The sequence below is a fragment of the Kwoniella pini genome, chromosome 8 (genome assembly GCF_000512605.2).
Source record: "Kwoniella pini CBS 10737 chromosome 8, complete sequence".
Lineage (NCBI taxonomy): Eukaryota > Fungi > Basidiomycota > Tremellomycetes > Tremellales > Cryptococcaceae > Kwoniella > Kwoniella pini.
The window spans coordinates 350,299-370,517 of record NC_091723.1 but is presented as its reverse complement, the minus strand read 5'-3'; the positions used below and the strand labels follow the sequence as shown (position 1 = coordinate 370,517).

The 20,219-nt window shown below is 39.9% G+C and overlaps 7 protein-coding genes across 7 annotated transcripts; 4 read left to right on the top strand and 3 right to left on the bottom strand.

Annotated features, from left to right (window-relative positions):
• Positions 1–124: 124 nt before the first annotated feature.
• On the top strand, positions 125–1,809 carry I206_105888 (uncharacterized protein; the record flags this gene model as incomplete). Its single annotated transcript, XM_019156438.1, has 7 exons — positions 125–166; positions 237–279; positions 357–710; positions 778–1,064; positions 1,227–1,329; positions 1,391–1,566; positions 1,642–1,809. The coding sequence occupies 7 exons, from the start codon at positions 125–127 to the stop codon at positions 1,807–1,809; spliced, it is 1,173 nt and encodes a 390-aa protein (XP_019010240.1).
• Positions 1,810–2,712: 903 nt separating this feature from the next.
• On the top strand, positions 2,713–7,130 carry I206_105887 (uncharacterized protein; the record flags this gene model as incomplete). Its single annotated transcript, XM_019156437.1, has 8 exons — positions 2,713–4,092; positions 4,154–4,353; positions 4,434–4,587; positions 4,652–4,911; positions 4,985–5,227; positions 5,288–5,523; positions 5,588–5,721; positions 5,778–7,130. The coding sequence occupies 8 exons, from the start codon at positions 2,713–2,715 to the stop codon at positions 7,128–7,130; spliced, it is 3,960 nt and encodes a 1,319-aa protein (XP_019010239.1).
• Positions 7,131–7,565: 435 nt separating this feature from the next.
• On the bottom strand, positions 7,566–8,833 carry I206_105886 (H/ACA ribonucleoprotein complex subunit 1; the record flags this gene model as incomplete). The annotated part of the gene is made up of 4 exons (XM_019156436.1): positions 7,566–7,813; positions 8,192–8,476; positions 8,576–8,641; positions 8,767–8,833. 4 exons carry the CDS (start codon positions 8,831–8,833, stop codon positions 7,566–7,568), a joined length of 666 nt encoding a protein of 221 aa, XP_019010238.1.
• Positions 8,834–9,324: 491 nt separating this feature from the next.
• On the top strand, positions 9,325–10,133 carry I206_105885 (uncharacterized protein; the record flags this gene model as incomplete). Its single annotated transcript, XM_019156435.1, has 4 exons — positions 9,325–9,331; positions 9,388–9,470; positions 9,581–9,832; positions 9,921–10,133. The coding sequence occupies 4 exons, from the start codon at positions 9,325–9,327 to the stop codon at positions 10,131–10,133; spliced, it is 555 nt and encodes a 184-aa protein (XP_019010237.1).
• Positions 10,134–10,505: 372 nt separating this feature from the next.
• On the bottom strand, positions 10,506–11,824 carry I206_105884 (uncharacterized protein; the record flags this gene model as incomplete). Its single annotated transcript, XM_019156434.1, has 3 exons — positions 10,506–11,039; positions 11,110–11,619; positions 11,747–11,824. The coding sequence occupies 3 exons, from the start codon at positions 11,822–11,824 to the stop codon at positions 10,506–10,508; spliced, it is 1,122 nt and encodes a 373-aa protein (XP_019010236.1).
• A 322-nt stretch (positions 11,825–12,146) lies between these two features.
• Positions 12,147–14,523, top strand: I206_105883 (uncharacterized protein; the record flags this gene model as incomplete). Its single annotated transcript, XM_070203203.1, has 11 exons — positions 12,147–12,286; positions 12,345–12,653; positions 12,715–12,767; positions 12,825–12,941; positions 13,001–13,222; positions 13,293–13,326; positions 13,387–13,397; positions 13,471–13,553; positions 13,630–13,761; positions 13,817–13,899; positions 13,965–14,523. 11 exons carry the CDS (start codon positions 12,147–12,149, stop codon positions 14,521–14,523), a joined length of 1,743 nt encoding a protein of 580 aa, XP_070059304.1.
• Positions 14,524–15,225: 702 nt separating this feature from the next.
• On the bottom strand, positions 15,226–17,709 carry I206_105882 (uncharacterized protein; the record flags this gene model as incomplete). Its single annotated transcript, XM_019156432.1, has 6 exons — positions 15,226–15,752; positions 15,816–16,001; positions 16,070–16,784; positions 16,844–16,853; positions 16,938–17,006; positions 17,066–17,709. The coding sequence occupies 6 exons, from the start codon at positions 17,707–17,709 to the stop codon at positions 15,226–15,228; spliced, it is 2,151 nt and encodes a 716-aa protein (XP_019010234.1).
• Positions 17,710–20,219: the final 2,510 nt, after the last annotated feature.

Below are 20,219 nucleotides of genomic sequence, written 5' to 3'. Positions count from 1 at the left end.
ATATCCAACACATTTGGCACGGACAAGGAAGCATCGGAATCTGAAGGAAAGCCAGCTCAGCAGTTCATCGGGCAGGTATCAACAGTTATCATACTCCTTCACATCCCTAATCACATAAATCAACATGGACCCCTCAGTCCCTCTCGTGGTGGATAACGGTACAGGAGTGAGTGATCGCGATGCTTAGTCCATTCATACATTGTTATCTGTTCAAAGGCTAATGAATTTATCCTCAGTTCGTGAAATGCGGTTACGCAGGATCGAATTTCCCAGAATATGGTTGGTTCGATATTCTATTCATCCAGAAAAAAATAAGGCTTGTTTGGCTGATGATTCGAATGATCTTCATGTCTCAGTGTTTCCCTCGGTAGTTGGTAGACCTATTTTACGAGCAGAAGAAAGATTGGGTACCTCACAAATAAAAGATATAATGGTAGGAGATGAAGCATCAGAATTTAGATCTTTTTTACAAGTTCAACAACCTATGGAACATGGTATAGTTAAAAATTGGGAAGATATGAAACATTTATGGGATTATACATTTAATGAAAAATTAAAAATTGATCCAAAAGGTAGAAAAGTACTTTTAACTGAACCTCCAATGAATCCAAAAGTAAATAGACAAAAAATGGCAGAAGTTATGTTTGAAGAATATGGATTTGGTGGTGTTTATGTAGCTATTCAAGCTGTTTTAACTCTTTATGCTCAAGGTAAGATCTTTTAACTACTCATCAAAACACCATGATAACCATTGCTAAAATGATGATTGTGAAATAGGTCTTCAAACTGGTGTAGTAGTTGATTCAGGAGATGGTGTCACTCATATCGTACCTGTGTATGACGGTTTCGCACTTCAACATCTAACTAGAAGATTGGATGTAGCAGGAAGAGATGTCACGAGATATTTGATCAAACTTTTGTTGATGAGAGGATACGCTTTTGAAAGAACAGCAGATTTTGAAACTGTTAGAGGGATCAAAGAGGCTTTGTGCTTTACAAGTTACGATTTGGAAAGTGATAAGAAATTGGGAGAGGAGACTACGGTTTTGGTGGAGAACTATACGGTAAGTCAGATTATCTAGGTGGAGAGAGCATGAAGTCTGGTTGGAGTTGAAAATCTGGTGAAGAAAGATGATAAAGATTGCGACAATAAAAGGACTGCTTCATGTCTAGATGAGCCCATTCACTAGGAGCGATAGAGCTGATGATGCATTTGGAATCTATAGCTACCCGACGGTCGAGTGATCAAAGTTGGTTCAGAACGTTATGAAGCACCAGAATGCATGTTCCAACCTCATCTTGTTGATGTCGAACAACCTGGTGTAGCTGGTGAGATAAGCTGCGCAAGGCAAAATGTCATAGTAGCTAATACAAGCCTTTCATATTGTAGAACTCCTATTCCAAACCATCCAACAAGCCGCTGTTGATACTCGTACGGAACTGTACAAGCACATCGTATTATCCGGAGGATCATCGATGTATCCAGGGTTCCCATCCAGATTAGAGAAAGAGATGAAGCAATTATATCTGACCAGAGTATTGGGGGGTGATTCGTCTAGATTATCTGTTAGTATCATATCTTCAAGAGATAATCAAATATTTCTAGTAGTATATGGCTGATGTTCATGCTACCACATTTAGAATTTCAAAATCCGAATTGAAGATCCACCAAGAAGGAAACATATGGTGTTCCTTGGTGGAGCCGTTTTAGCTGATATTATGAAAGACAAAGAAGCTTTCTGGGTAACGAAAGAAGAATGGGATGAACAAGGTGTCAGGGCATTAGATAAGCTAGGTAGAGGGGATTAAGGCTAAAATAAAAGTAGAAAGTAGTTGTAATTATGAATCGGTTTGACCTGCATCTTCTCACTAAATAGACTATGGAGATACGCAATCTTCGATGTGTATCTTCTTTGGGTAGGAATATATAATTGTGCTTTGCGATGATATTACGGCTAGCAATGTTGTATCGATAAAGGATTAGTTGGTTGGTATGTTGTGCCACGATAATAGTATTGAATGATAAATTTAAGGGTCCGATCAAACAACGTCACTGCGACTACCAATCTAGTTAACCTAATATGACACGCGTATAATAGAAACTTTCCTTCTTCTTACATCTACACCGAAAGATAAGTTATATTCAGTCACTTCAGCCTCCAACTATAAGCAACTATTCCTCTTCTTCCAGTGGCCTTAAATCCTGCATCCACATGAGGCGTGTAGTTTATGGGTGAACGTACAGAACAGCGATTGTCCACACCACATCCGCGACTCGGCACATGGTTGTCCCTTACCAGGATTGTTTAATAAGGAAAGAGGACAAACAAGCTGTCAGCGTAGTCTCAGCTCCCCTTCAACTGCACAGGTTATTCAAGGTGAGCATCTTCTGCTTTACATATTACCTGGAGTCACCTCCTCATCCCGGGTCTGCTCGAACAGTAGATCACCGAGCTGACCGTAATTGTCTTAGCTCTGAATAATTGGAGGGAATCTGTCGTATATTGAAAAGCCAGCTTGACGAGACTGTCGAATCAGCAATTCGTGTACATCGCTATCACTCTTGCTCATAGCTCACAAGGTCGACACTGATACAAGGAGGTTGGGCTTCGGCAAGAAAATTCCCCTTCTTCCTCCCATTAGCCAATAGCGGCACACCCCTATTACCTCAATCCGATGTCTCGCCCTCCCTCCCATCACGATTACTCGACAATGGAAGACGACCCATTCTCCTTACCTCTATTCAATCATCATCCTACAGGTGGACTCGGAGGCGGAACATCAGCCTTACCAGCTATCCGCACCAATGCAGACTTGCCCCCTTCCCAAATACCTCCACCTCCTCCAGCATCAGCTCATCGCAACAACGCTAGTACCCAATACACTCAAGGCGGAGTACTTTCCTCTCCTTTTTCAGCTTCGCCGAGAGTACCTACGACAGGCGGTCCACCTATACCTAATTCCCATAGACCTCACGCTTCTTCAGTGTCTTCCGCTGCACCTTATCCTTCCGGCGGATTTGGCCAATCTTACCCTCAACAACAACAGGAATTGATGCCACCACCACCGACATCCTCCTCAAGTTCAAGTTACCTTGGTAGAAGTACATCGTTGGGGGGAACTAGAAAGAAGGATCCGTTTGCGTATAGATCAGACGATGTGGAAAGTGGATTCGGTAACATGGACGTAAGCGATAATACAATACCACCTATGCCTTCTTCCGCTACATCAGGCCATTGGTCAAATTACCAAAATAATAATACTGCTACCGCTCAAAGACAAAGCTATCATGGGTATCCAACTCAACCATCATCACAGAGAGATGTGATTATGTCACCCAACAAGCAACATAATAATCCCATGAACCCTCCGCCTGTTCCCGCACATGCTATGCGACAAGCTCAACAGCAATCATCAATTCCTCAGAATGAAGGACACTCATCAAGCACAACGTTTCAGGCAAATAATCCATATATACCTAGGGGATCTGATCCAGGACCTTCCTCTACCGGTGCTAGTGGAGCAGACCAAAGTCAATGGACAGATTATAGAAGACCGTCAATCAACCAAAGAATGTCATCAACCGGATCATATCAATCTAGAAATTCCGATCAATTGTCACCATTCACGAAACCCGTCTCACTCAGTGTAGGCGGTGAATTGAGCCCTTCATCGCCTTTGATGAACCCATACGACATGTCTTCTTCTTCCGCTACAACAGGATTCCCATCATCTTCGCCCAGCATCCCACCGCCTCACAGCAATATCCCGAATTCGCCTCGATGGAACAATCCTACTACAACAGCTTCCTCATCAAATAGGCCAGTCGCTTCCCCTGTTGGGGGTCGACCTCCTCCTTCTACCAGGGGTTCAACATCGACAGCGAATCAACTCTACCCTTCTAGTCAACCAGTCACTCCCGCTGGTAAATACGAATTAGCACCTTCGAGAGCAGAAAATACTTCAAGAGAGGCAACACAATCCAGATTTGGGTTTAGGGAAGTGCACGATTACGCGGACTTGAAACCTGTTGTGAACACTCAGCCAAATGGTAGAAGGGCAGATCCGGATGCTTCTGGCAAATACTTAAGTGTAGGTATCTCATGACTGTTCTTTTCATACCAAGTAAGCTAATGACCTGTGGGATCCTTAGCCATTGAAATGCCTCACTGCTGCACTTCCACAGACATACAACCTCTGCAATCCTAATTTCCGCTATGAGACCTCGGATAATCCGCGAAGAGTCCTGACTAAACCTAGTAAACCGGCTCATAACGATGGAGCGGATAATGAGGATTGGGATTACATTTTATACGTTAATGATGTGTTGGGTGGTGAACATGGTGGTGATAGGTGAGTACTCATGGCTTACTTGGCCAGATGCACAAGACAACTTCAACGCGGTGGTATAGGCTGATGTTAACTTTGTCCAGATATTTGATCTTGGATGTTTTGGGTCAGGGTACTTTCGGACAAGTAGTCAAATGTCAAAACATGCGGACACATGAGATCGTAGCTGTGAAAGTAGTCAAGAATAAGCCGGCGTATCTACAGCAGAGTAAGATGGAAGTGGCGATTCTGGAATTGGTATGTTGTCAATCCACCTTCGGTTGTTTCAGACCATCACTGATCATTAAGCTTTCGTGAACAGCTGAATGGGCAACACGATCCAAATGACCGACATCATATACTACGAATGCATGATAACTTCACGCACAAATCGCATTTATGTTTGGTCTTCGAATGTCTTTCCTCCAACTTGTACGAATTGATCAAGCAGAATCAATTCAAAGGATTGAGCACTCAATTAGTCAAAGTGTTTACTGGTCAAATGTTAGATTGTCTTACGGTCCTCAAAGATGCTAGACTGATCCATTGTGATTTGAAACCTGAAAATATCCTATTAAAATCGTGCGTATTTCTGAATTTTGGTTATGACCCGGAGCCATAAATTGGGAGTCAAGCTGAATTGTATGATATATAGATTACAGTCCCCTCAAATCAAGATTATCGATTTCGGATCAGCATGTCATGAGATGCAAACCGTTTACACATATATCCAATCTCGATTCTATAGATCTCCCGAAGTACTTTTGGGATTACCTTATTCGGCAGCTATCGATATGTGGTCTTTAGGATGTATCGTTGTCGAATTGTTTTTAGGTTTACCTCTTTTCCCTGGTACGAGTGAATATAATCAATTATCAAGAATTGTCGATATGTTAGGGTAAATATTAGCTGTTTGCTCATTGTTCGAACATCGCTGACATACGCTTTCTGTGATTAGGACCCCGCCAAACCACTTGTTGGAAGTCGGAAAACAAACTCACGAATTTTTCAATACATCGACTGATCCATACGGTAGAAAAACTTACAAGCTCAAACCTATGCATCAGTATGCTAGCGAACATCGAACGGACGAACAGCCTTCCAAGCAGTATTTCAAACAGACCAAACTGAAGGATATTATCATGGAATATAGCTTCAGTAAGAGAGGAGCCAAACAATCGGATATTGATAAAGGTGAGTTCCAAATCTCCATCGAAAGGACTGTCTACCTTTGCTGAATCACGGTGAAATGCGATAGAGATGGCGATGCGAAGGGCCTTTGTCGATTTCGCTGAGGGTCTGCTGAATATGGACCCCATCAAGCGTTGGTCACCTCAACAAGCTGCTAAGCATCCATTCATTACGGGTGAGAAATTCACAGGCCCGTTCCAGGTGAGTGATACAGCCGCGCTATTTATACCGTCAGTCCACTTACACTTGATGGTCAGCCTACTGCTCATTCAAGTAAAAGACCTTCTCACGCTCCAACTGCAGAGATACCTTCCTCATCTCCTTCGTCAAGCAAGAAATACGGTGGACTTGTACAAAGTCCTACAGCCAATCGCACTCAGCGAGTTTATTCTGACGCCGCATCTTATAATCAGCAACTCGCCCAACACCAAAGCTTCACAGCTCAGGTGCAAAATGCTGCTAACGTACCAAAACCTGGGCCATTCTCACCGGGATACGATATGCAACAATCCCAGCAAGTCTATGCCCAGGGACATCGTATCCCAAGTCAAAGTCAACAAATGCCTCAAGCCCAACAAGGGCAGAGACAACCTTCCGGTCAGTGGCAACAAGTCCCCTCGACGCAAGTTTATCAACAACAACGTGTACCGTCGCTCAATACTTCATCCTCTCATGCACAATTACGTCAACCCTCAAACAATGCTGCGCCAATGGTCTCTTCATCTACGACTAATCCGCCTCCAAATTCATATTATCCAGCTACTCGAAATCGGGCAAATACGATCAATCAGATCGATGCTATTCCGCCTGCCTTGGCAAGATTAGTTCAATACGGTGCGCAAGATCCTAGCGGAACCAGAAATAGTTTGACACCAGTCTTGATGAGAGATGATTACGAACAATATAATAACCTGCATAGCGGCGGAGGTGGTGGACATCAACATAAGGCATCGGGATTAGCTCATCAATCTTACCCGCAATTAGAGTATCTCCAGGAACAAGCTGAATTAGCTTCGAATCAATGGTTATTGCCGACGAATAGTCAGAATCCTTACGGTAATACCTCTCATGGTGGGCATAGTGGAAGACATAGAAACCATTTGAGTCTAAGTGGAAATCAAAATTACCAAATGCAACCACCTATTGGAATTGGTATATCACCTCCAACAAACGAATATACCTCCTCTTCTAATATAAATGGAAGAAGGGAATATGATTTTGCTCATTCTCATCAAAGTAGAGCATCTTACGGTGGACATACAACAGGTTTACCAACTTATCCACCTCCTGCAGCTACTCTCAATAATTCAAATAATGTTAATGTAAATTTCGATACTTTTGGAGATAATTCAGGAGTAGGAATGGGAATGATGTATACTCCACTTCAACCTTCTTATGGATCTGGATCAAATTCAAATTCAGGTTCAGGTTCAAATAGTAATAATAATAATAATCATGGACATCAAAGTAGAGCAAGTTATTCTGGTCCATATGGTACAAATAATCAAAGTCCTTTTGGAAACGCGAATAACGGAGGTGGAGGTGGTGCTGGTGGACAAAGTCCAAGATATACTGGTGGAGGAGGAAGAAGAAATCAATATGGTTCTTGAAATTTACAAATAAATGATTGAGAGATATTATGAAGGGATATATAATATTTTTCAAGAGATGAAATATGTTAGAAGAGATAAAATGAAAGGCTGAAAATATGCCTTGCTTGCTCCCCTTTTTAAATTTGAGATCAAGATAAGATGGATCTCAATGACTAAATGTATTTGATTTTATGAAATTATGAATGATATACGAATGATCCAATTTCCATTGACACCGTATTATGGAAAAATACTTTATCAAATATAATTAATTTTATGTTTTGACTTTGGGAATTATGCTCAGCTATTTAATATGTTGAACAAAAAGATCTTTGTGTGCAAAATTGATTGCGAGATCTGTATTTATTCTACCTACTTTGGCTTACAAATAAAATAAGAAATACATGCCCGAAATAAAAATAAAAGATACGAAATAACAACTTTTTTTCATCTTTAATATCCTCCACGTCCTCGTCCACCTCCACCACCACCACCACCGAAACCTCTACTACCACCTCTTGGTGCACCTCCACCTCTTCCACCACCAAATCCACCTCTTGATCCACCTCTACCACCACTAAATCCACCACCACCACCACCTCTAGATGAAAATCCACCTCTTCCTCCTCTACCTGGAGGTCCACCTCTTCCACCTCTTCCTCCGCCTCTTCCACCTGCACCTCCACGAGCACCACCTCGCTCTGCACAAGTAAAAAAAAGTCAGCTTGTGTTATTAAGTATATTCAATTGACTCGAGAATGTTCGAAGTAAGGTATAGTAGAATGAAGAAGAATCAGATATAATTATATAAATAGCCTCATGAATACTTTGTATTTCGGAGTGAGCTGAGTTAATGTATCATCAGGTAAGGAGTGGAGTAGAGATTGGAAATGGTAATTGAAATAATATAAAGCCAAAAAAGGGAATGATGGTTTCAATTGAACAAAAAATCAACTCACTTTCAACTATATATTTTGTAAATAAAGAAAAATGCGAATATTAAGGAGTAAGAAGAAAAATTCAAATATAATATCAATTAGCATTTTAAATGATTGTCAATTTGATGATTAGAAACTTACCTTTACCACCTGCAGTTTTAGGTTTAGGTAAAAATCTTTCAATAGGTAATAATTTTTCACCGGAAATATAAACTTTATCTTCAGGTTTGAATGAATTTGCAATCATACCTTGATCCATTTTAACTGTAAAATAAACTTGATTTATTGGACCTAAAATTTCATCAACTTTACCAATTTGAGTTTTATTTTGTAAATAAATTGGTGCATTAAAATAAGGTATTTTTGTTGGTGTTATTAATGAACATAACATTTCTGATTCAACAGGATGTAAAAATGAACCGATTTCTAAATATTAACCCAAAACATATTTATTAGTTCATTTTTTCTCCCAGATAACCATAAGAGTATACAGCTGCTTCTACAACAGAATCAAAATAAACATACCTTGAACAGTCTCAGGAGGTCCGAAATCTCTTTGACCAAATCCACCTCTTCCTCCTCGTCCACCACCTAAAGTCAAAAACCGACATTAGCTCATCTCCAGCTCTACTTGTTACAATTTTACAAAGAGCTCCCTTCCAAAGAGCTTGGAATATTTACACAGACTCATGTTGCAAGGCTTCAAATCAACTCACCTCGGAATCCACCTCTTCCACCTCTATCACCACCACCTCGTCCTGAAAATCCACCTCTTCCACTCATATTTTAACAGACTTATCGAATTGGGTATTTAGGAATAGCAGGGTATTTTATTGAGAGTAAATCGAATTCCACTCTATTGGCAGATCCTTGCTGTGTCGAAGATGTAGTCTTTGTAGAAGTCTGATGTATATTTATGAAGATATGCCCACGATAGATGTTCTTCAATATACTCAAGATTACCTCGAATCCCTCTGGGTGAAGCGAAATCAAATTCCAACTTTTTATCATCTGTATAAGTGGAGTACTCATTTATAATACGGACAAAATCATTGTAGGAGGAAATTTCGGTTTAAATCGTTTGATTTTGATGCAGTAGGAATACACGTGGGAGATTATGGGGTATGATGCGGGGTATCTTAGTTGTGACGAGTGATTAAGCATCTCGAGCTGATTGGTATTGTTATTGTTATTGCCTTTTCGTAATTATATACAGCCTTGACCAATCGTTTGATCTGGTAGCTCGGCGAGAAGGAATCAAACATATTGACAATATGGGCTGTAAGTGTTATCTCACTAAAACCACAAAGGACGTTCATTGAAGCTTCGTTGGCTAGTGACTTTCTCTTCATTATGGTCGCGTCTATTCTCAAAAAGGGAGACTAAAGTATTAATACTAGGTTTGGATAATGCTGGTAAAGTGAGTTATTATCTTATTGGTCATACTTACAGAATAATTGATAGTTTTCTGGAAAATCGAACTAAAATCAATATAATCTTTATCATGATCTTTACTGATATGAATTTTAGTCAACAATCTTATATCGAATAACGATGGGATCAGTAGTAGCATCAGCTCCAACTGTAGGATCTAATCATGAAATTTACGATTATAAAGGTGTTAGATTTGGTTTAATTGATATTGGAGGACAAACTTCACTAAGATCATCTTGGTCTCAATATTTTACAGGAACAGAAGCTATTATCTTAGTTATAGATTCAAGTGATAGTACTAGATTACATATGGTTAAAGCTGAATTAATGAAATTAGTTTCAGATGAAGTGAGTCGGTTTTTTGTTTTTTTTTTATTTTGGTTTCAACAATATTCATTTTGATAACATTATATTAACATTTTTCAATTTGATTTAGCAATTAAAAACTTCTTTATTATTAGTATTAGCAAATAAACAAGATTTACCTATTTCTCAAGGTAGACTTACTCCTGCACAAGTTTCGGAAGCTTTAGGTTTAACTGATTTGAGAGAAAGAGAATGGCAAATTATGGGATGTAGTGCTTTGACTGGATTAGGTTTATTCGAAGGTATGGATTGGTTAGTTGGAAAATTAGAATCAAGAGGGTAAATCGGAATTAGATAAACCGGAAAAGCCAAAAGCAAATCGATCGAAAATATCAATAACGCCTAGTCCTTCATAACATCGCTGTTGTTTATCGTCTAACAGATCTCACAGCATTTTGCTGAGCTTGGGAAACAACATGGCGAGAAAGAGATCGAGATAAGCAGTGGCAAATACTAATAATGACATGACGACTATATACACAGTGCTTCAGATATGATATCCTTTACGCTTACTTTTGGTCGTTCAAAATGTACAAGTAATAACACATGATACTGCATGTATGATTATATACCTATTGATTAAATTGATCTATGGGGTGTTTGCGGGATGTCCTCGTTTTGGTAAATAACATCTACCCATAATCTGGGTATTATCTTAGAATCCTCCGCTCAATCCTACTCCACTTGTACCTCTACCAGCAGCTGCACCTCTTCCAAAACTCCAGATTGTCCTCTCACCTCTCCAAACTAACTTTCCAACTCTTACAACCTCTCTAGCAAAGATTTCACCAAAACCCAAGAAAACACCATTAACAAAAGGTAAAATTAGATTTATACCTACAACAGCTAAAACTCTTCTGAACGTTAATTGAGAAGGATCGAATAAGCTTAAAGTCAATGAAGGTGGTTGTTGAGGAGGTTGAGATTGATTTTTATCATCGTTGCCTTTAGAGGAAGAAGGGATATTAACAATATCTGATTCTTCAGAATTTGATTGTGGTCTTGATACTTGTTCTCCTGAAGAACCTGATCCTGGAGATCCACGAGATACTTCTTCCCATGCTCCACTTGTTGCTGAATGTCTAGATAATGTAGCTGATTCGGTAGGAGCGGAAGTTTGTGAAGCTGGTACAGGGTCTTGGAAAACTGGTGGGATTGGATCAGTGGATTTGGTTGGATCGTATGAAAGCTATGGAAAAAAAATTGGCTCAGTAAATTGAATTTGACGTAGCACAATTAGTGTTAATTATGAAACTCACAGTCTTGATATCTTTTTTGGCTTCCTTTGAGGGACCTCTTCCATCAGTCTCAACAGTACCTTTAGAATCTTTCTTTTCTCCAACTAATTCCCAAGCTTCTTTAACTTTCTCATTAGATTTTAATTGCTTTTTGTTTTTAAGAGATGAAATATCATCACTTTCTAATTCAGCTTTTAACCTTTCTTCATCACGTTTTTTTTTCTCAGCATCAAGTTTAAATTTTTTTTCTTTTGCTAAATCATCTTTCATTTTTTTTTCTGCATCTGAATTTTCTTTTTCAATTCTAATCCTTGTTGCTAAAGCTTTTTCTCTTGCAATTGAAGATTCAGCTTGCCATTCTTTTGTATAATTTTCTAAAGTATCTTTCCATTCTGCCATTCCTTCAATTGTTTCAGATTGAGATGCTTTTACTGTTTCATCTGGAATTGCATTTGGTTCATGTGATTTTTCTGAACCTTTTAAAGGAGCAGGTGGAGGAGGAGGAATATTGAATGATGATTCGAGGGCAGACTAAAAATTCAAAATAAATCAGATAAATCAATCATTCTGTGAAACCGTATAGTGGATATTCAAAAGCCCAAAAAAAAGTTAAAGATGGTGAGGCATTTGGTTTTTCATCTGACTCGAGGTGACTCACTCCCAAACTATCTTCTAAATTACTACTCATTTCAACGGTATCTATTTCTTTTTCAGCTTCTGCTCTTGTATCAGACATGAGTTATATCAGTGTTATTGAATCGTTGATCGCTTGGAAAATAATGATAATGAATTTGATTAAATGGATGACGTTAAATCCGAAATCGAGCTTGATGAATTATTCCAGATTTATGAAGCTGGGCACGCCATCAAATACATGTGGAGTCCCCACAGTCAGTAAGTGGAGGAATGAACAGCACGAGTAATCATTACGAGTATTTGACACAGCATTATTTGTACATCTAATCCTTACTTTGCTGATCATCCCAATCAACAAACAAGATGTGTATATAGTAGACCTGGCGCAAGGATCTTGGAATATCTAAGTCGTTGAAGTAATCATGTCAATTTGTCCTGTTTGTGGTGAAATTCAAAATGCAGATCAAAGGGCATTTGCGTATCATGTAAATTCACATTTTGAAGCTGGAAAATCGACTTCAATGTCCTCTCCTGAGAAATATGGGCCAACTCGTGAGATATCGTATGCTATCCTTCCTGATTTAATACTATACTGCTGTAACTTACTTCGCTTGTCATAGTGACCAAACTACATGTCCGATTTGTGATTTTCCATTATCGTTTCTTTCGCCAAACATAGCTCAAAGTCACATCAATACTTGCTTGGACGATTCGTCAACTTCTCATCAGAGGACGTCAAACATCTTGTCACAAGACCTTGATCCTGATGAATGTGGTCTGGACTACGATTATGACTCGCACTTTCTGTCCGACATGCAGAATGAGAGGAATCGGAGTGTTGATGCCGTAGATGAAGAATGGGATGGACCTGCTAAACCTGGAGGATGGATGGGTTGGGCTGGCAAGAAAGTACAAAAGGGAGATGAATGGTAAGTCTATGGAGTAGTTCCCATCTTGCAGTATACTCAATTCGGTGACATCTTGTCTCAGGTGGGATCCTATCAACGGCTCAATTTCGGAAATACCAAGCAATTTCTCACCTGGTAAGCTAGAGCTTTCCGGGTAATCGTGAATAATTCGATGCTAACGATGCTCATTAGGTGTCATACCTGTGCTCGCTGAAATACTAAGAAAGTCCTCTCGTAGAGGTACAACTCGTCGAGCTGTTTTATGTAGAGATGTAACCCATATCAAAGGCCAGTGGAAATTCGACATGGGTAAACTTGCTTTCGCGCGGTACACTCCGGACACTCAAAGCTGATGGTCTACCGTTTAGGATGGGGTTGTGGTTTTCGAAACTCCTTAATGTCTCTTTCGTCATTGTTATCTATACCGGCATATCAAACTATGTTCGATCCACAAAGTAATGGTGCCGAACCTGGAATTAGGCGCGCACAAGGGTGGATACAAGAAGCATGGGAAGAAGGTTTCGATCCTTTAGGTCGAGAACAATTGAGAGGAAAGGTTTTGGGTACGAGAAAGTGGATCGGGCCATCAGGTACGTGTATCCCCTGATTCAGTTATCGCCGATGAGCAGTGATCATTCTGAGCTGATGCTGGTGAGATAGAGATGTATGCTATGTTCAGCTATCAAGGTATACCGTGAGTCGATCTCCATTTCGTACAATACTCGCATTTCAACTGACTAGAAGTTACGCATAGCTGCGGGATATGTAAGCTGTCTTACCATCGGGATGTGGAATCTTGCGGAGAATCGAATCGCTGACAATGCATTGATATTGGTAGATGACTTTCCCAAACCTGTGAACCTGAAAGGCAAGCGGCGATTAGCTCATATTGCTTTGAGGGATTGGGTAGTATCGTACTTTGTAGGTATTTCAGTACACAAATCGAGTGAACTTCTCCCGAAGAAATGAGTTGATAGTTTCCGTGCAATTATTGTAGTCGGAAGAGCCGAGACACGTCGATACCAAACATCCCCAATCAGCATTCGATGTTATGATGCGCACTGCCGAAAATGGTGCAGGTCGAGGTGAAGTAGTCAGAATATCAAATAAATTCCCACTTATCCTTCAGGTACGCTGTGACCCACCCGAGAGAGGTGTAATAACTAATTTCACCTCATGTATAGCATAGTGGACACTCTCGAACGATTATAGGATACGAAGAAAATTCCAGGGGTGACATCAACTTGTTACTCTTCGATCCTGCAAGGTGCGTAAACATCCTTATATCCCTAATTGAAGAGAGTGCTGAAGATGGTCTTGATATTTCTATAGATCTATGCCCAAAAGTATACGCTCAGCCGGAATAGCAGGTCTCATTGAAAGCAGACAGAAAAGACCATCTTTGTCTCAAGATTCTACTCAAAGTTCTTCAATGAAACCTTCTAAGCCAAATATGTTGAAAAAAAAGTCATCATCGATCACAAAAACGCATGAATCGATACCTTTCTCACCACCGTATACTAATGGTCGAGCAGAAATTAATTATGATTCATCTTTTGAGATGAACGAGCAAGTTCCTCATCAAAGAGGAGGTGGTTTGATTTTAGAAGATGATGAAGAAATGATATCTGGAGGATGGGTTAGAAAGAGGATTAAAAAGTTTAATTTATCAAATCACCAGAATGAGGTAATAAACGATAATTACAATCATTACAATCAACAGATAGATACTCTCAAACCTCTTACTTATTTCAGAGAAAGTTTGAGTAATTTATCAAAGTTTAATAATTATCAAATTTTAGCTTTTACAGGTGGACCAATTTTAACTCAAAATGAAAGGGATATGAGAAAAATATCAACGAGTACTGTTTTCAAAACTGAAATTCGTTGATCGAAAACCAGAAGTTCTTTAATATCATTGTGCGTTTGGTTAAGAATGTTTAGAATGTTTGTAACGATAATTCATGTTGTATCTTTTTGATAAATTCGGAATGTAATTGCATTATTATCTGTTCAACGTTCAATCATGTCATATGATGAAGCATTATAGGTTTTGCAGAAAATAATTTTCCACCAAAAATGTCATTGGTCATTTACACGAACTGTGGCCTACAAATCAGACAACAGCCATTAGAAAAGCATTTAGATATCAAGCAGAACAGCGCAATGAGCATCGATCTACTTGTATCCGTTGTAGATTCTCGGTCAAGTAAATGAAATTTCCCATACTAGGGAACGATTTCTCGTGTACTTCTTTTAAATGCAACATCGTTTACAACAATATCCATGATTCAACTTAGTAATAAATTAAATAATGTTTGATATGCTTGTTTCATATTCATGCTCATTGTGCATTTATTAAAACTTTTTTTTTCCCTATGAATTATTTACACAGATTCTATTTTCTTCTCTACTTTTCTACTTCTTTAAATGTCCTGGCTTTCACACGATCAATTTTACTTAATTATAATTACGGTACATATCAATGCAAGGTGAAAAAAAGAAAAAAATACAGAATCATGGAACTCCCCTATGTTTCGTTGAAATAGTAATCAATCCTTTTTTGGAAGTCTTTTGGTCGATTTCCAAATTACTAGTTCAACAAATTCCGCAAACCAGCTTTAGGTTTAATATCATCTTTAATCTTATTGTCATTTATTAAATCCTCTTCAATTTTACTTGATCCATTTTCCTTCAATTTATTCATTGATGTTTTGATCGATGTTGGTTCTTGCCGAGGTGTGAGGCGAATTTCATTCTTTTCCATTTCATTACCTGATGCGAATCCATTGATCGTAGGTGTAATTAATCCAGAAGATTGAGATGGAGCTTGAAAATATGATACGTTTGGATTAGAAGATCTAGTTAGATTAAGAGGTAGAGGTAAATTCATATTTTCTGGTTGAGAAGAAAGTGAATGAGAATCTCCAGAAATGGAATTAGAAAAACTTGTAGGTGGACGTGATACTAAAGGTGTAATATCACTAAATTCTCTAACAGATGGTGAAACTAATGGTGTAGCACCTCTTGAAATGTTATTCGATGATGGTAATCTTGGTGTCGGCAATACTGCTTGCAAAGAACGTGCTGAATTTAGCACATTTGGGGTTGTATTTTCGACTGAATGAAAATACGATTAATGTCAGCAGAATTCATTTGATATAAACGCGATGATTGACTAACATGGTAATCGAGAACGTTTGTCGTCTCGATCGCGATCTATGTTACTAGTACGATCACGACCATTTGTACCGCCTCCACTTGCCATTATAGTCAAAGCGTCAGAAGCCATTAGATCTTCGTACCTCTGTTTCATATCGGCATTTTGACGATTGAGCGTATCTTGTAAAGCTTTCATTTCAGGCGATGCTAAAAAAGAATAAACAGTCAGCAATCATTGATCAGCTAGGCGCTTTGTGCTACCCAAATCAACTCACGTTTATCGCCTGATGCCCATCCTGACATTTGAAGTAAATAAGACGTGAAATCAAGGTTATATCTAACATGCTCAATCCGGTCATGGTTCAACACTTCTGTCATCTTTTGAAGTTTGTCCTCGAGAGCGGTGATTTGACAGTAAAGGGCTTCAACTGATGGAGGCTCGCCTCTCTGAGAATAATAAGGTGAATCTGGAAAGCCTCCTGTTGGCAAAAACCTCTGACCGGATAAAGGTGGTCTTGCTGAATCAGGATGGAATCGAGGTATATGAGATTGATCACGAAGATTAGTCTGATCTTGTAAAGGAGGTGGCATTCTGTTAGATGACAGTGGTGGAGGACCATTTCCATGAGACGAAGGTTGTCTAGATTCCCATAATCCACCTGTAGTGGTAGGTCGACTATCTTCGTTAGGACCAGAATAAGGATAAACTATACTCCGTTGTCCTTGAGGTGGCGAAGCAAGTCTCAAGACATTAGGTTGAGAAGTAAGAGGTCCACTCTGGCCTGGCATATCTCTCATCCAACCAGCCACAGGTTTGACAAGTTCAGTCACATCTTCAGTCGGCGAGATTGGCTGTCCGCCATCGTTCGCACTTGGCCGGGAAGATTTTCGCTTGATACTAGCTAAAAGATGAGGTTCGCCACGTCGGAATAGGCTATGTCGAAACTCCCATGCTTGAGGATCAATGGTAGTTGTGTATATATCGTTGACCTATACAGCCATTAGCGGATGAAACGAATGGTGAATTTTTGCGAATAAGGTTTGCTCACCTTGTTGAATCTGACATATATGTATTTCGGGAAATGGGAAAATAAGGTTATAAGCAGGAAAACTGGTTACTCCGGCACAATCTCGAAAACTCACGAATACATGTTTAATTGGCGAACAAAACTCTGCCAATTATTATGCTTGAAAAATCGAGGCAGTACCACTCTATAAAGGCTGCTCAGCGGCAGTTGTAGGAAAAAGATCAAACCGAATGCATCACTCACTTGGAAAATTCCTGTGGATTAGGACAAGTGAAAGTTGTTCCTTCAGCTGACCAGTAAATTAGACCTGTTTTTGCGATATCCTCATCCTCTAACATGGAATAAAGCTTCCCTACAAACGCGGCTTGCGTCTTCTGAGGAGGATTGACTAAAGGTTGACCGGAAGAGAGATTGAAGCTTGGTGGTGGACTTGAATTTCTCGATGCATTAATAGAATTATTAGTTGAAGAATGATGCAATTGCGAACGATCTGGTTGACGGGAAGAGGATCCTGAAGAAGATATCACACTTCGCTCGTTTTCGCCTACCATCCAAGCAGAAGGATATGAAGGACGACGTCGATCTTGCGGTATTGGTTTATCTTGCCGTCCTGCCATACGATCTCTGAATGCTCTATCGCGGTCATCCTCGGTCGAGCTGCCGGGCGAAGAATAAGAAGAATGGGTGAATCTGGTCGAAGTTGCCGTAAGGGGTTGTTCGACTTCATCAGTGAGTTCGGCTGAATCACATCTTCGTGTCGTGTGACCAGGTTCTATTTTTGCTTTCTTATCCGCTATCGAATTAGATGGTCTGGGTTCTAGTCGTAGAGATAATTTCCGTTTGCTAGGAGTTTCAGCTGTACGCTGAGCTTGGCCGTTATCGCTCATTTGATGAGATGCGATTTAGGTAGAATTTCGGTATCAAGGACGTGTCGGAAGGAAAGCGAAGCGTACTGATGGTTATTGAAAGGTGTATCGAGCACTAATTCGGTTCATCGAACGATACATATGAGTACGGGTTGAGATGTGTTGAAAGATGCTGAAAGTGAACTGTTGATGTGTTTTAAATGATAAAACAACACTGGGCAAACACTTTTCAGAAGGATCGTGCCCAACGAACTACGGTATCACCACGCTGTGCACAATTCTATACGGACTGCTTAATTTGGTTATTTGGTGTCTCTAGCAGAAGATTGGCGGTAGTCAGCAAACAGAAGACTTTCCTGAGATGATTGAGAGTCCAAACAGTCCTTTGCGAGTTCCACCAGTCAACGACAAACCATCAACATGTTTCCGGTCATGATGGTTGTTATGCCGATGTTTGTCAAGGGCGCAGAAATTGAGACATCCCACCTTTCTTATAAATATTGTTCTCCTTCTTTGGTCACTATCCTTCAGATATATCCATATAGATATCATAGGATAGTTTTCACCATTCACCCACAGCACAGAAAATAACTCACCTTGGATAACATGTATTTTCACCCATATGAGGACACGAGATGAGTTGCCACTATTAAAAGTTCTTTCAAAGCTGTATGTTGAATGACAAGTAGACGCGACTTTTGGATTCAAACAAGGAAAGGGGTCGTTCAGAGAATCAAAGGAAATAAAAGTGGGGCGTGGGGATGTTAGATAGGCTTATTGTATGACAATGAACGATATTCAATTGCGATGTGGGCGTGAAATCTTCGCAGTAAGCCGATGGAAAAGATTGGTTATCGATATTTCTCATCAAAGATCTGAGGCGTCGCAGAGATATGTCCACATGTACATCAGCTGATATTATCAGTCATTGACAAGATTCTCCGGATGAGATGGATCGTGCTCAGGCAAGATATTCAGACTACCCGATCAAACAGTCCCAGGACAAGTAAAAGGATATCCTGAATCACTCACTCACCCTTTAACCGTTTTCCATCAACTATAATTCCTCTTCACTAAACACAATAAACACGTCTTTTCAGATATTGCAAATCGATCCAGCGCTTATTTAGATTTAGCTGAAAATTTTCACGCCTTTAGCAAGAGAATCGGCGATATTTTGCTGAGTTATCAATTGAAGACCAGGTCGAAACCCAGAATATTGTGATTTCTCTTTTGGTTGGCAGCGGACGTAATTTCAAAGCTATCGGAAGAAGTTTCAAATGCGTCCTTGATGTACACGACTTTTTTGATGGGAATCCCCGTGATTGACTGTCTTTCTTTCTATTGTAGACCCAGACCCTTGGAACCGTCGCAAAGGTCCCCCGTTTTCTGATCTAGCCCTACGATAGTCTGCCGGTACCTTGAAGGCTTCTCCAATGATCGTCCGGTCTTATTTGATATTACTAGAGACACGTTGGTCTTATGTGAGCGATCGAGTGAGGAAGCTCAGTTGCCAAAATGAAAGGAATGGTAGGGACGCCTATGTAAGGACAGAGGATTGGAGTATTTTGATGTAGATATTGTTGATGAAAGGATAAGCGGGAAGAAGTAGTTCAGTGTGTTGAGATAGGTACCGAAAGGGGAAAAGGTATTTGCGATAGTAAACAATGTTCGTGCTGTTCGAGATTTCACCAGAAGAAATGCTGAAAGAATACAGATATAGTCTCTTCCCTGTTTACTTCAAACCTGTGTATTCACTGAATCGCTTCCACTTGGGTGTGTATCCGATATCTGTCTTGTGGATCTAGGTTCAATGTTGTTGGGATCAAGGATGTGGTTCAGCTCGTCGGTGATCGATTGATCAGTGTACTCTAATTGATCAACAGGTTCGACGGAGATGCAAAAGCGTCTCGGACTCAATTGGTTTGATGACGAAGAAGACCAAAATTCCAAGGGAAGGCAGACACGATCACTTGGTCCTAAATTCCTCCACTGAATCCCTGAATATATAATTACCAGATCTATGTCTCTATTAATCTATCTAACGTGTGTGATTGAAACTCTTACGACTCAGGTTGATTTTGCTCGTCCTGATGAAGACTCCTTTGAAAGGACGTTCACTCGATTTCAAAGGAATGGTGTAGCCGGCGGGTTTTGAATGACCAGTGCAGCAAGTGTTTTCTTGCCTTTTCGCAATAGCTTTAAGTATGAAAGATTTTTGATGATGGGTCTGTCCAATCCTGAGCTTCTATGAGGTGAACTGCTCAAGAAACAATCGTAAGTTTCCTTTCTTCCAATTAGTTTCGGTGCTCTTTTTGACGTTGTTGCCGGAAATATCGGATGATCCGCGTGTTTACGTTGATGTCTTCTTTGAACCCTTGATATGGATCAAATCGTTCGATCAAAACCTCTCAATCAACGATGTAATCGGAGCCCGTGCTGGGTAACTGATGCCCAAAGCGATGATTCCTACTTCTGTGTACCGTGCCGTGCCGTAGATCCTTTGGACTTGTAAATGACCCTTATTGCAC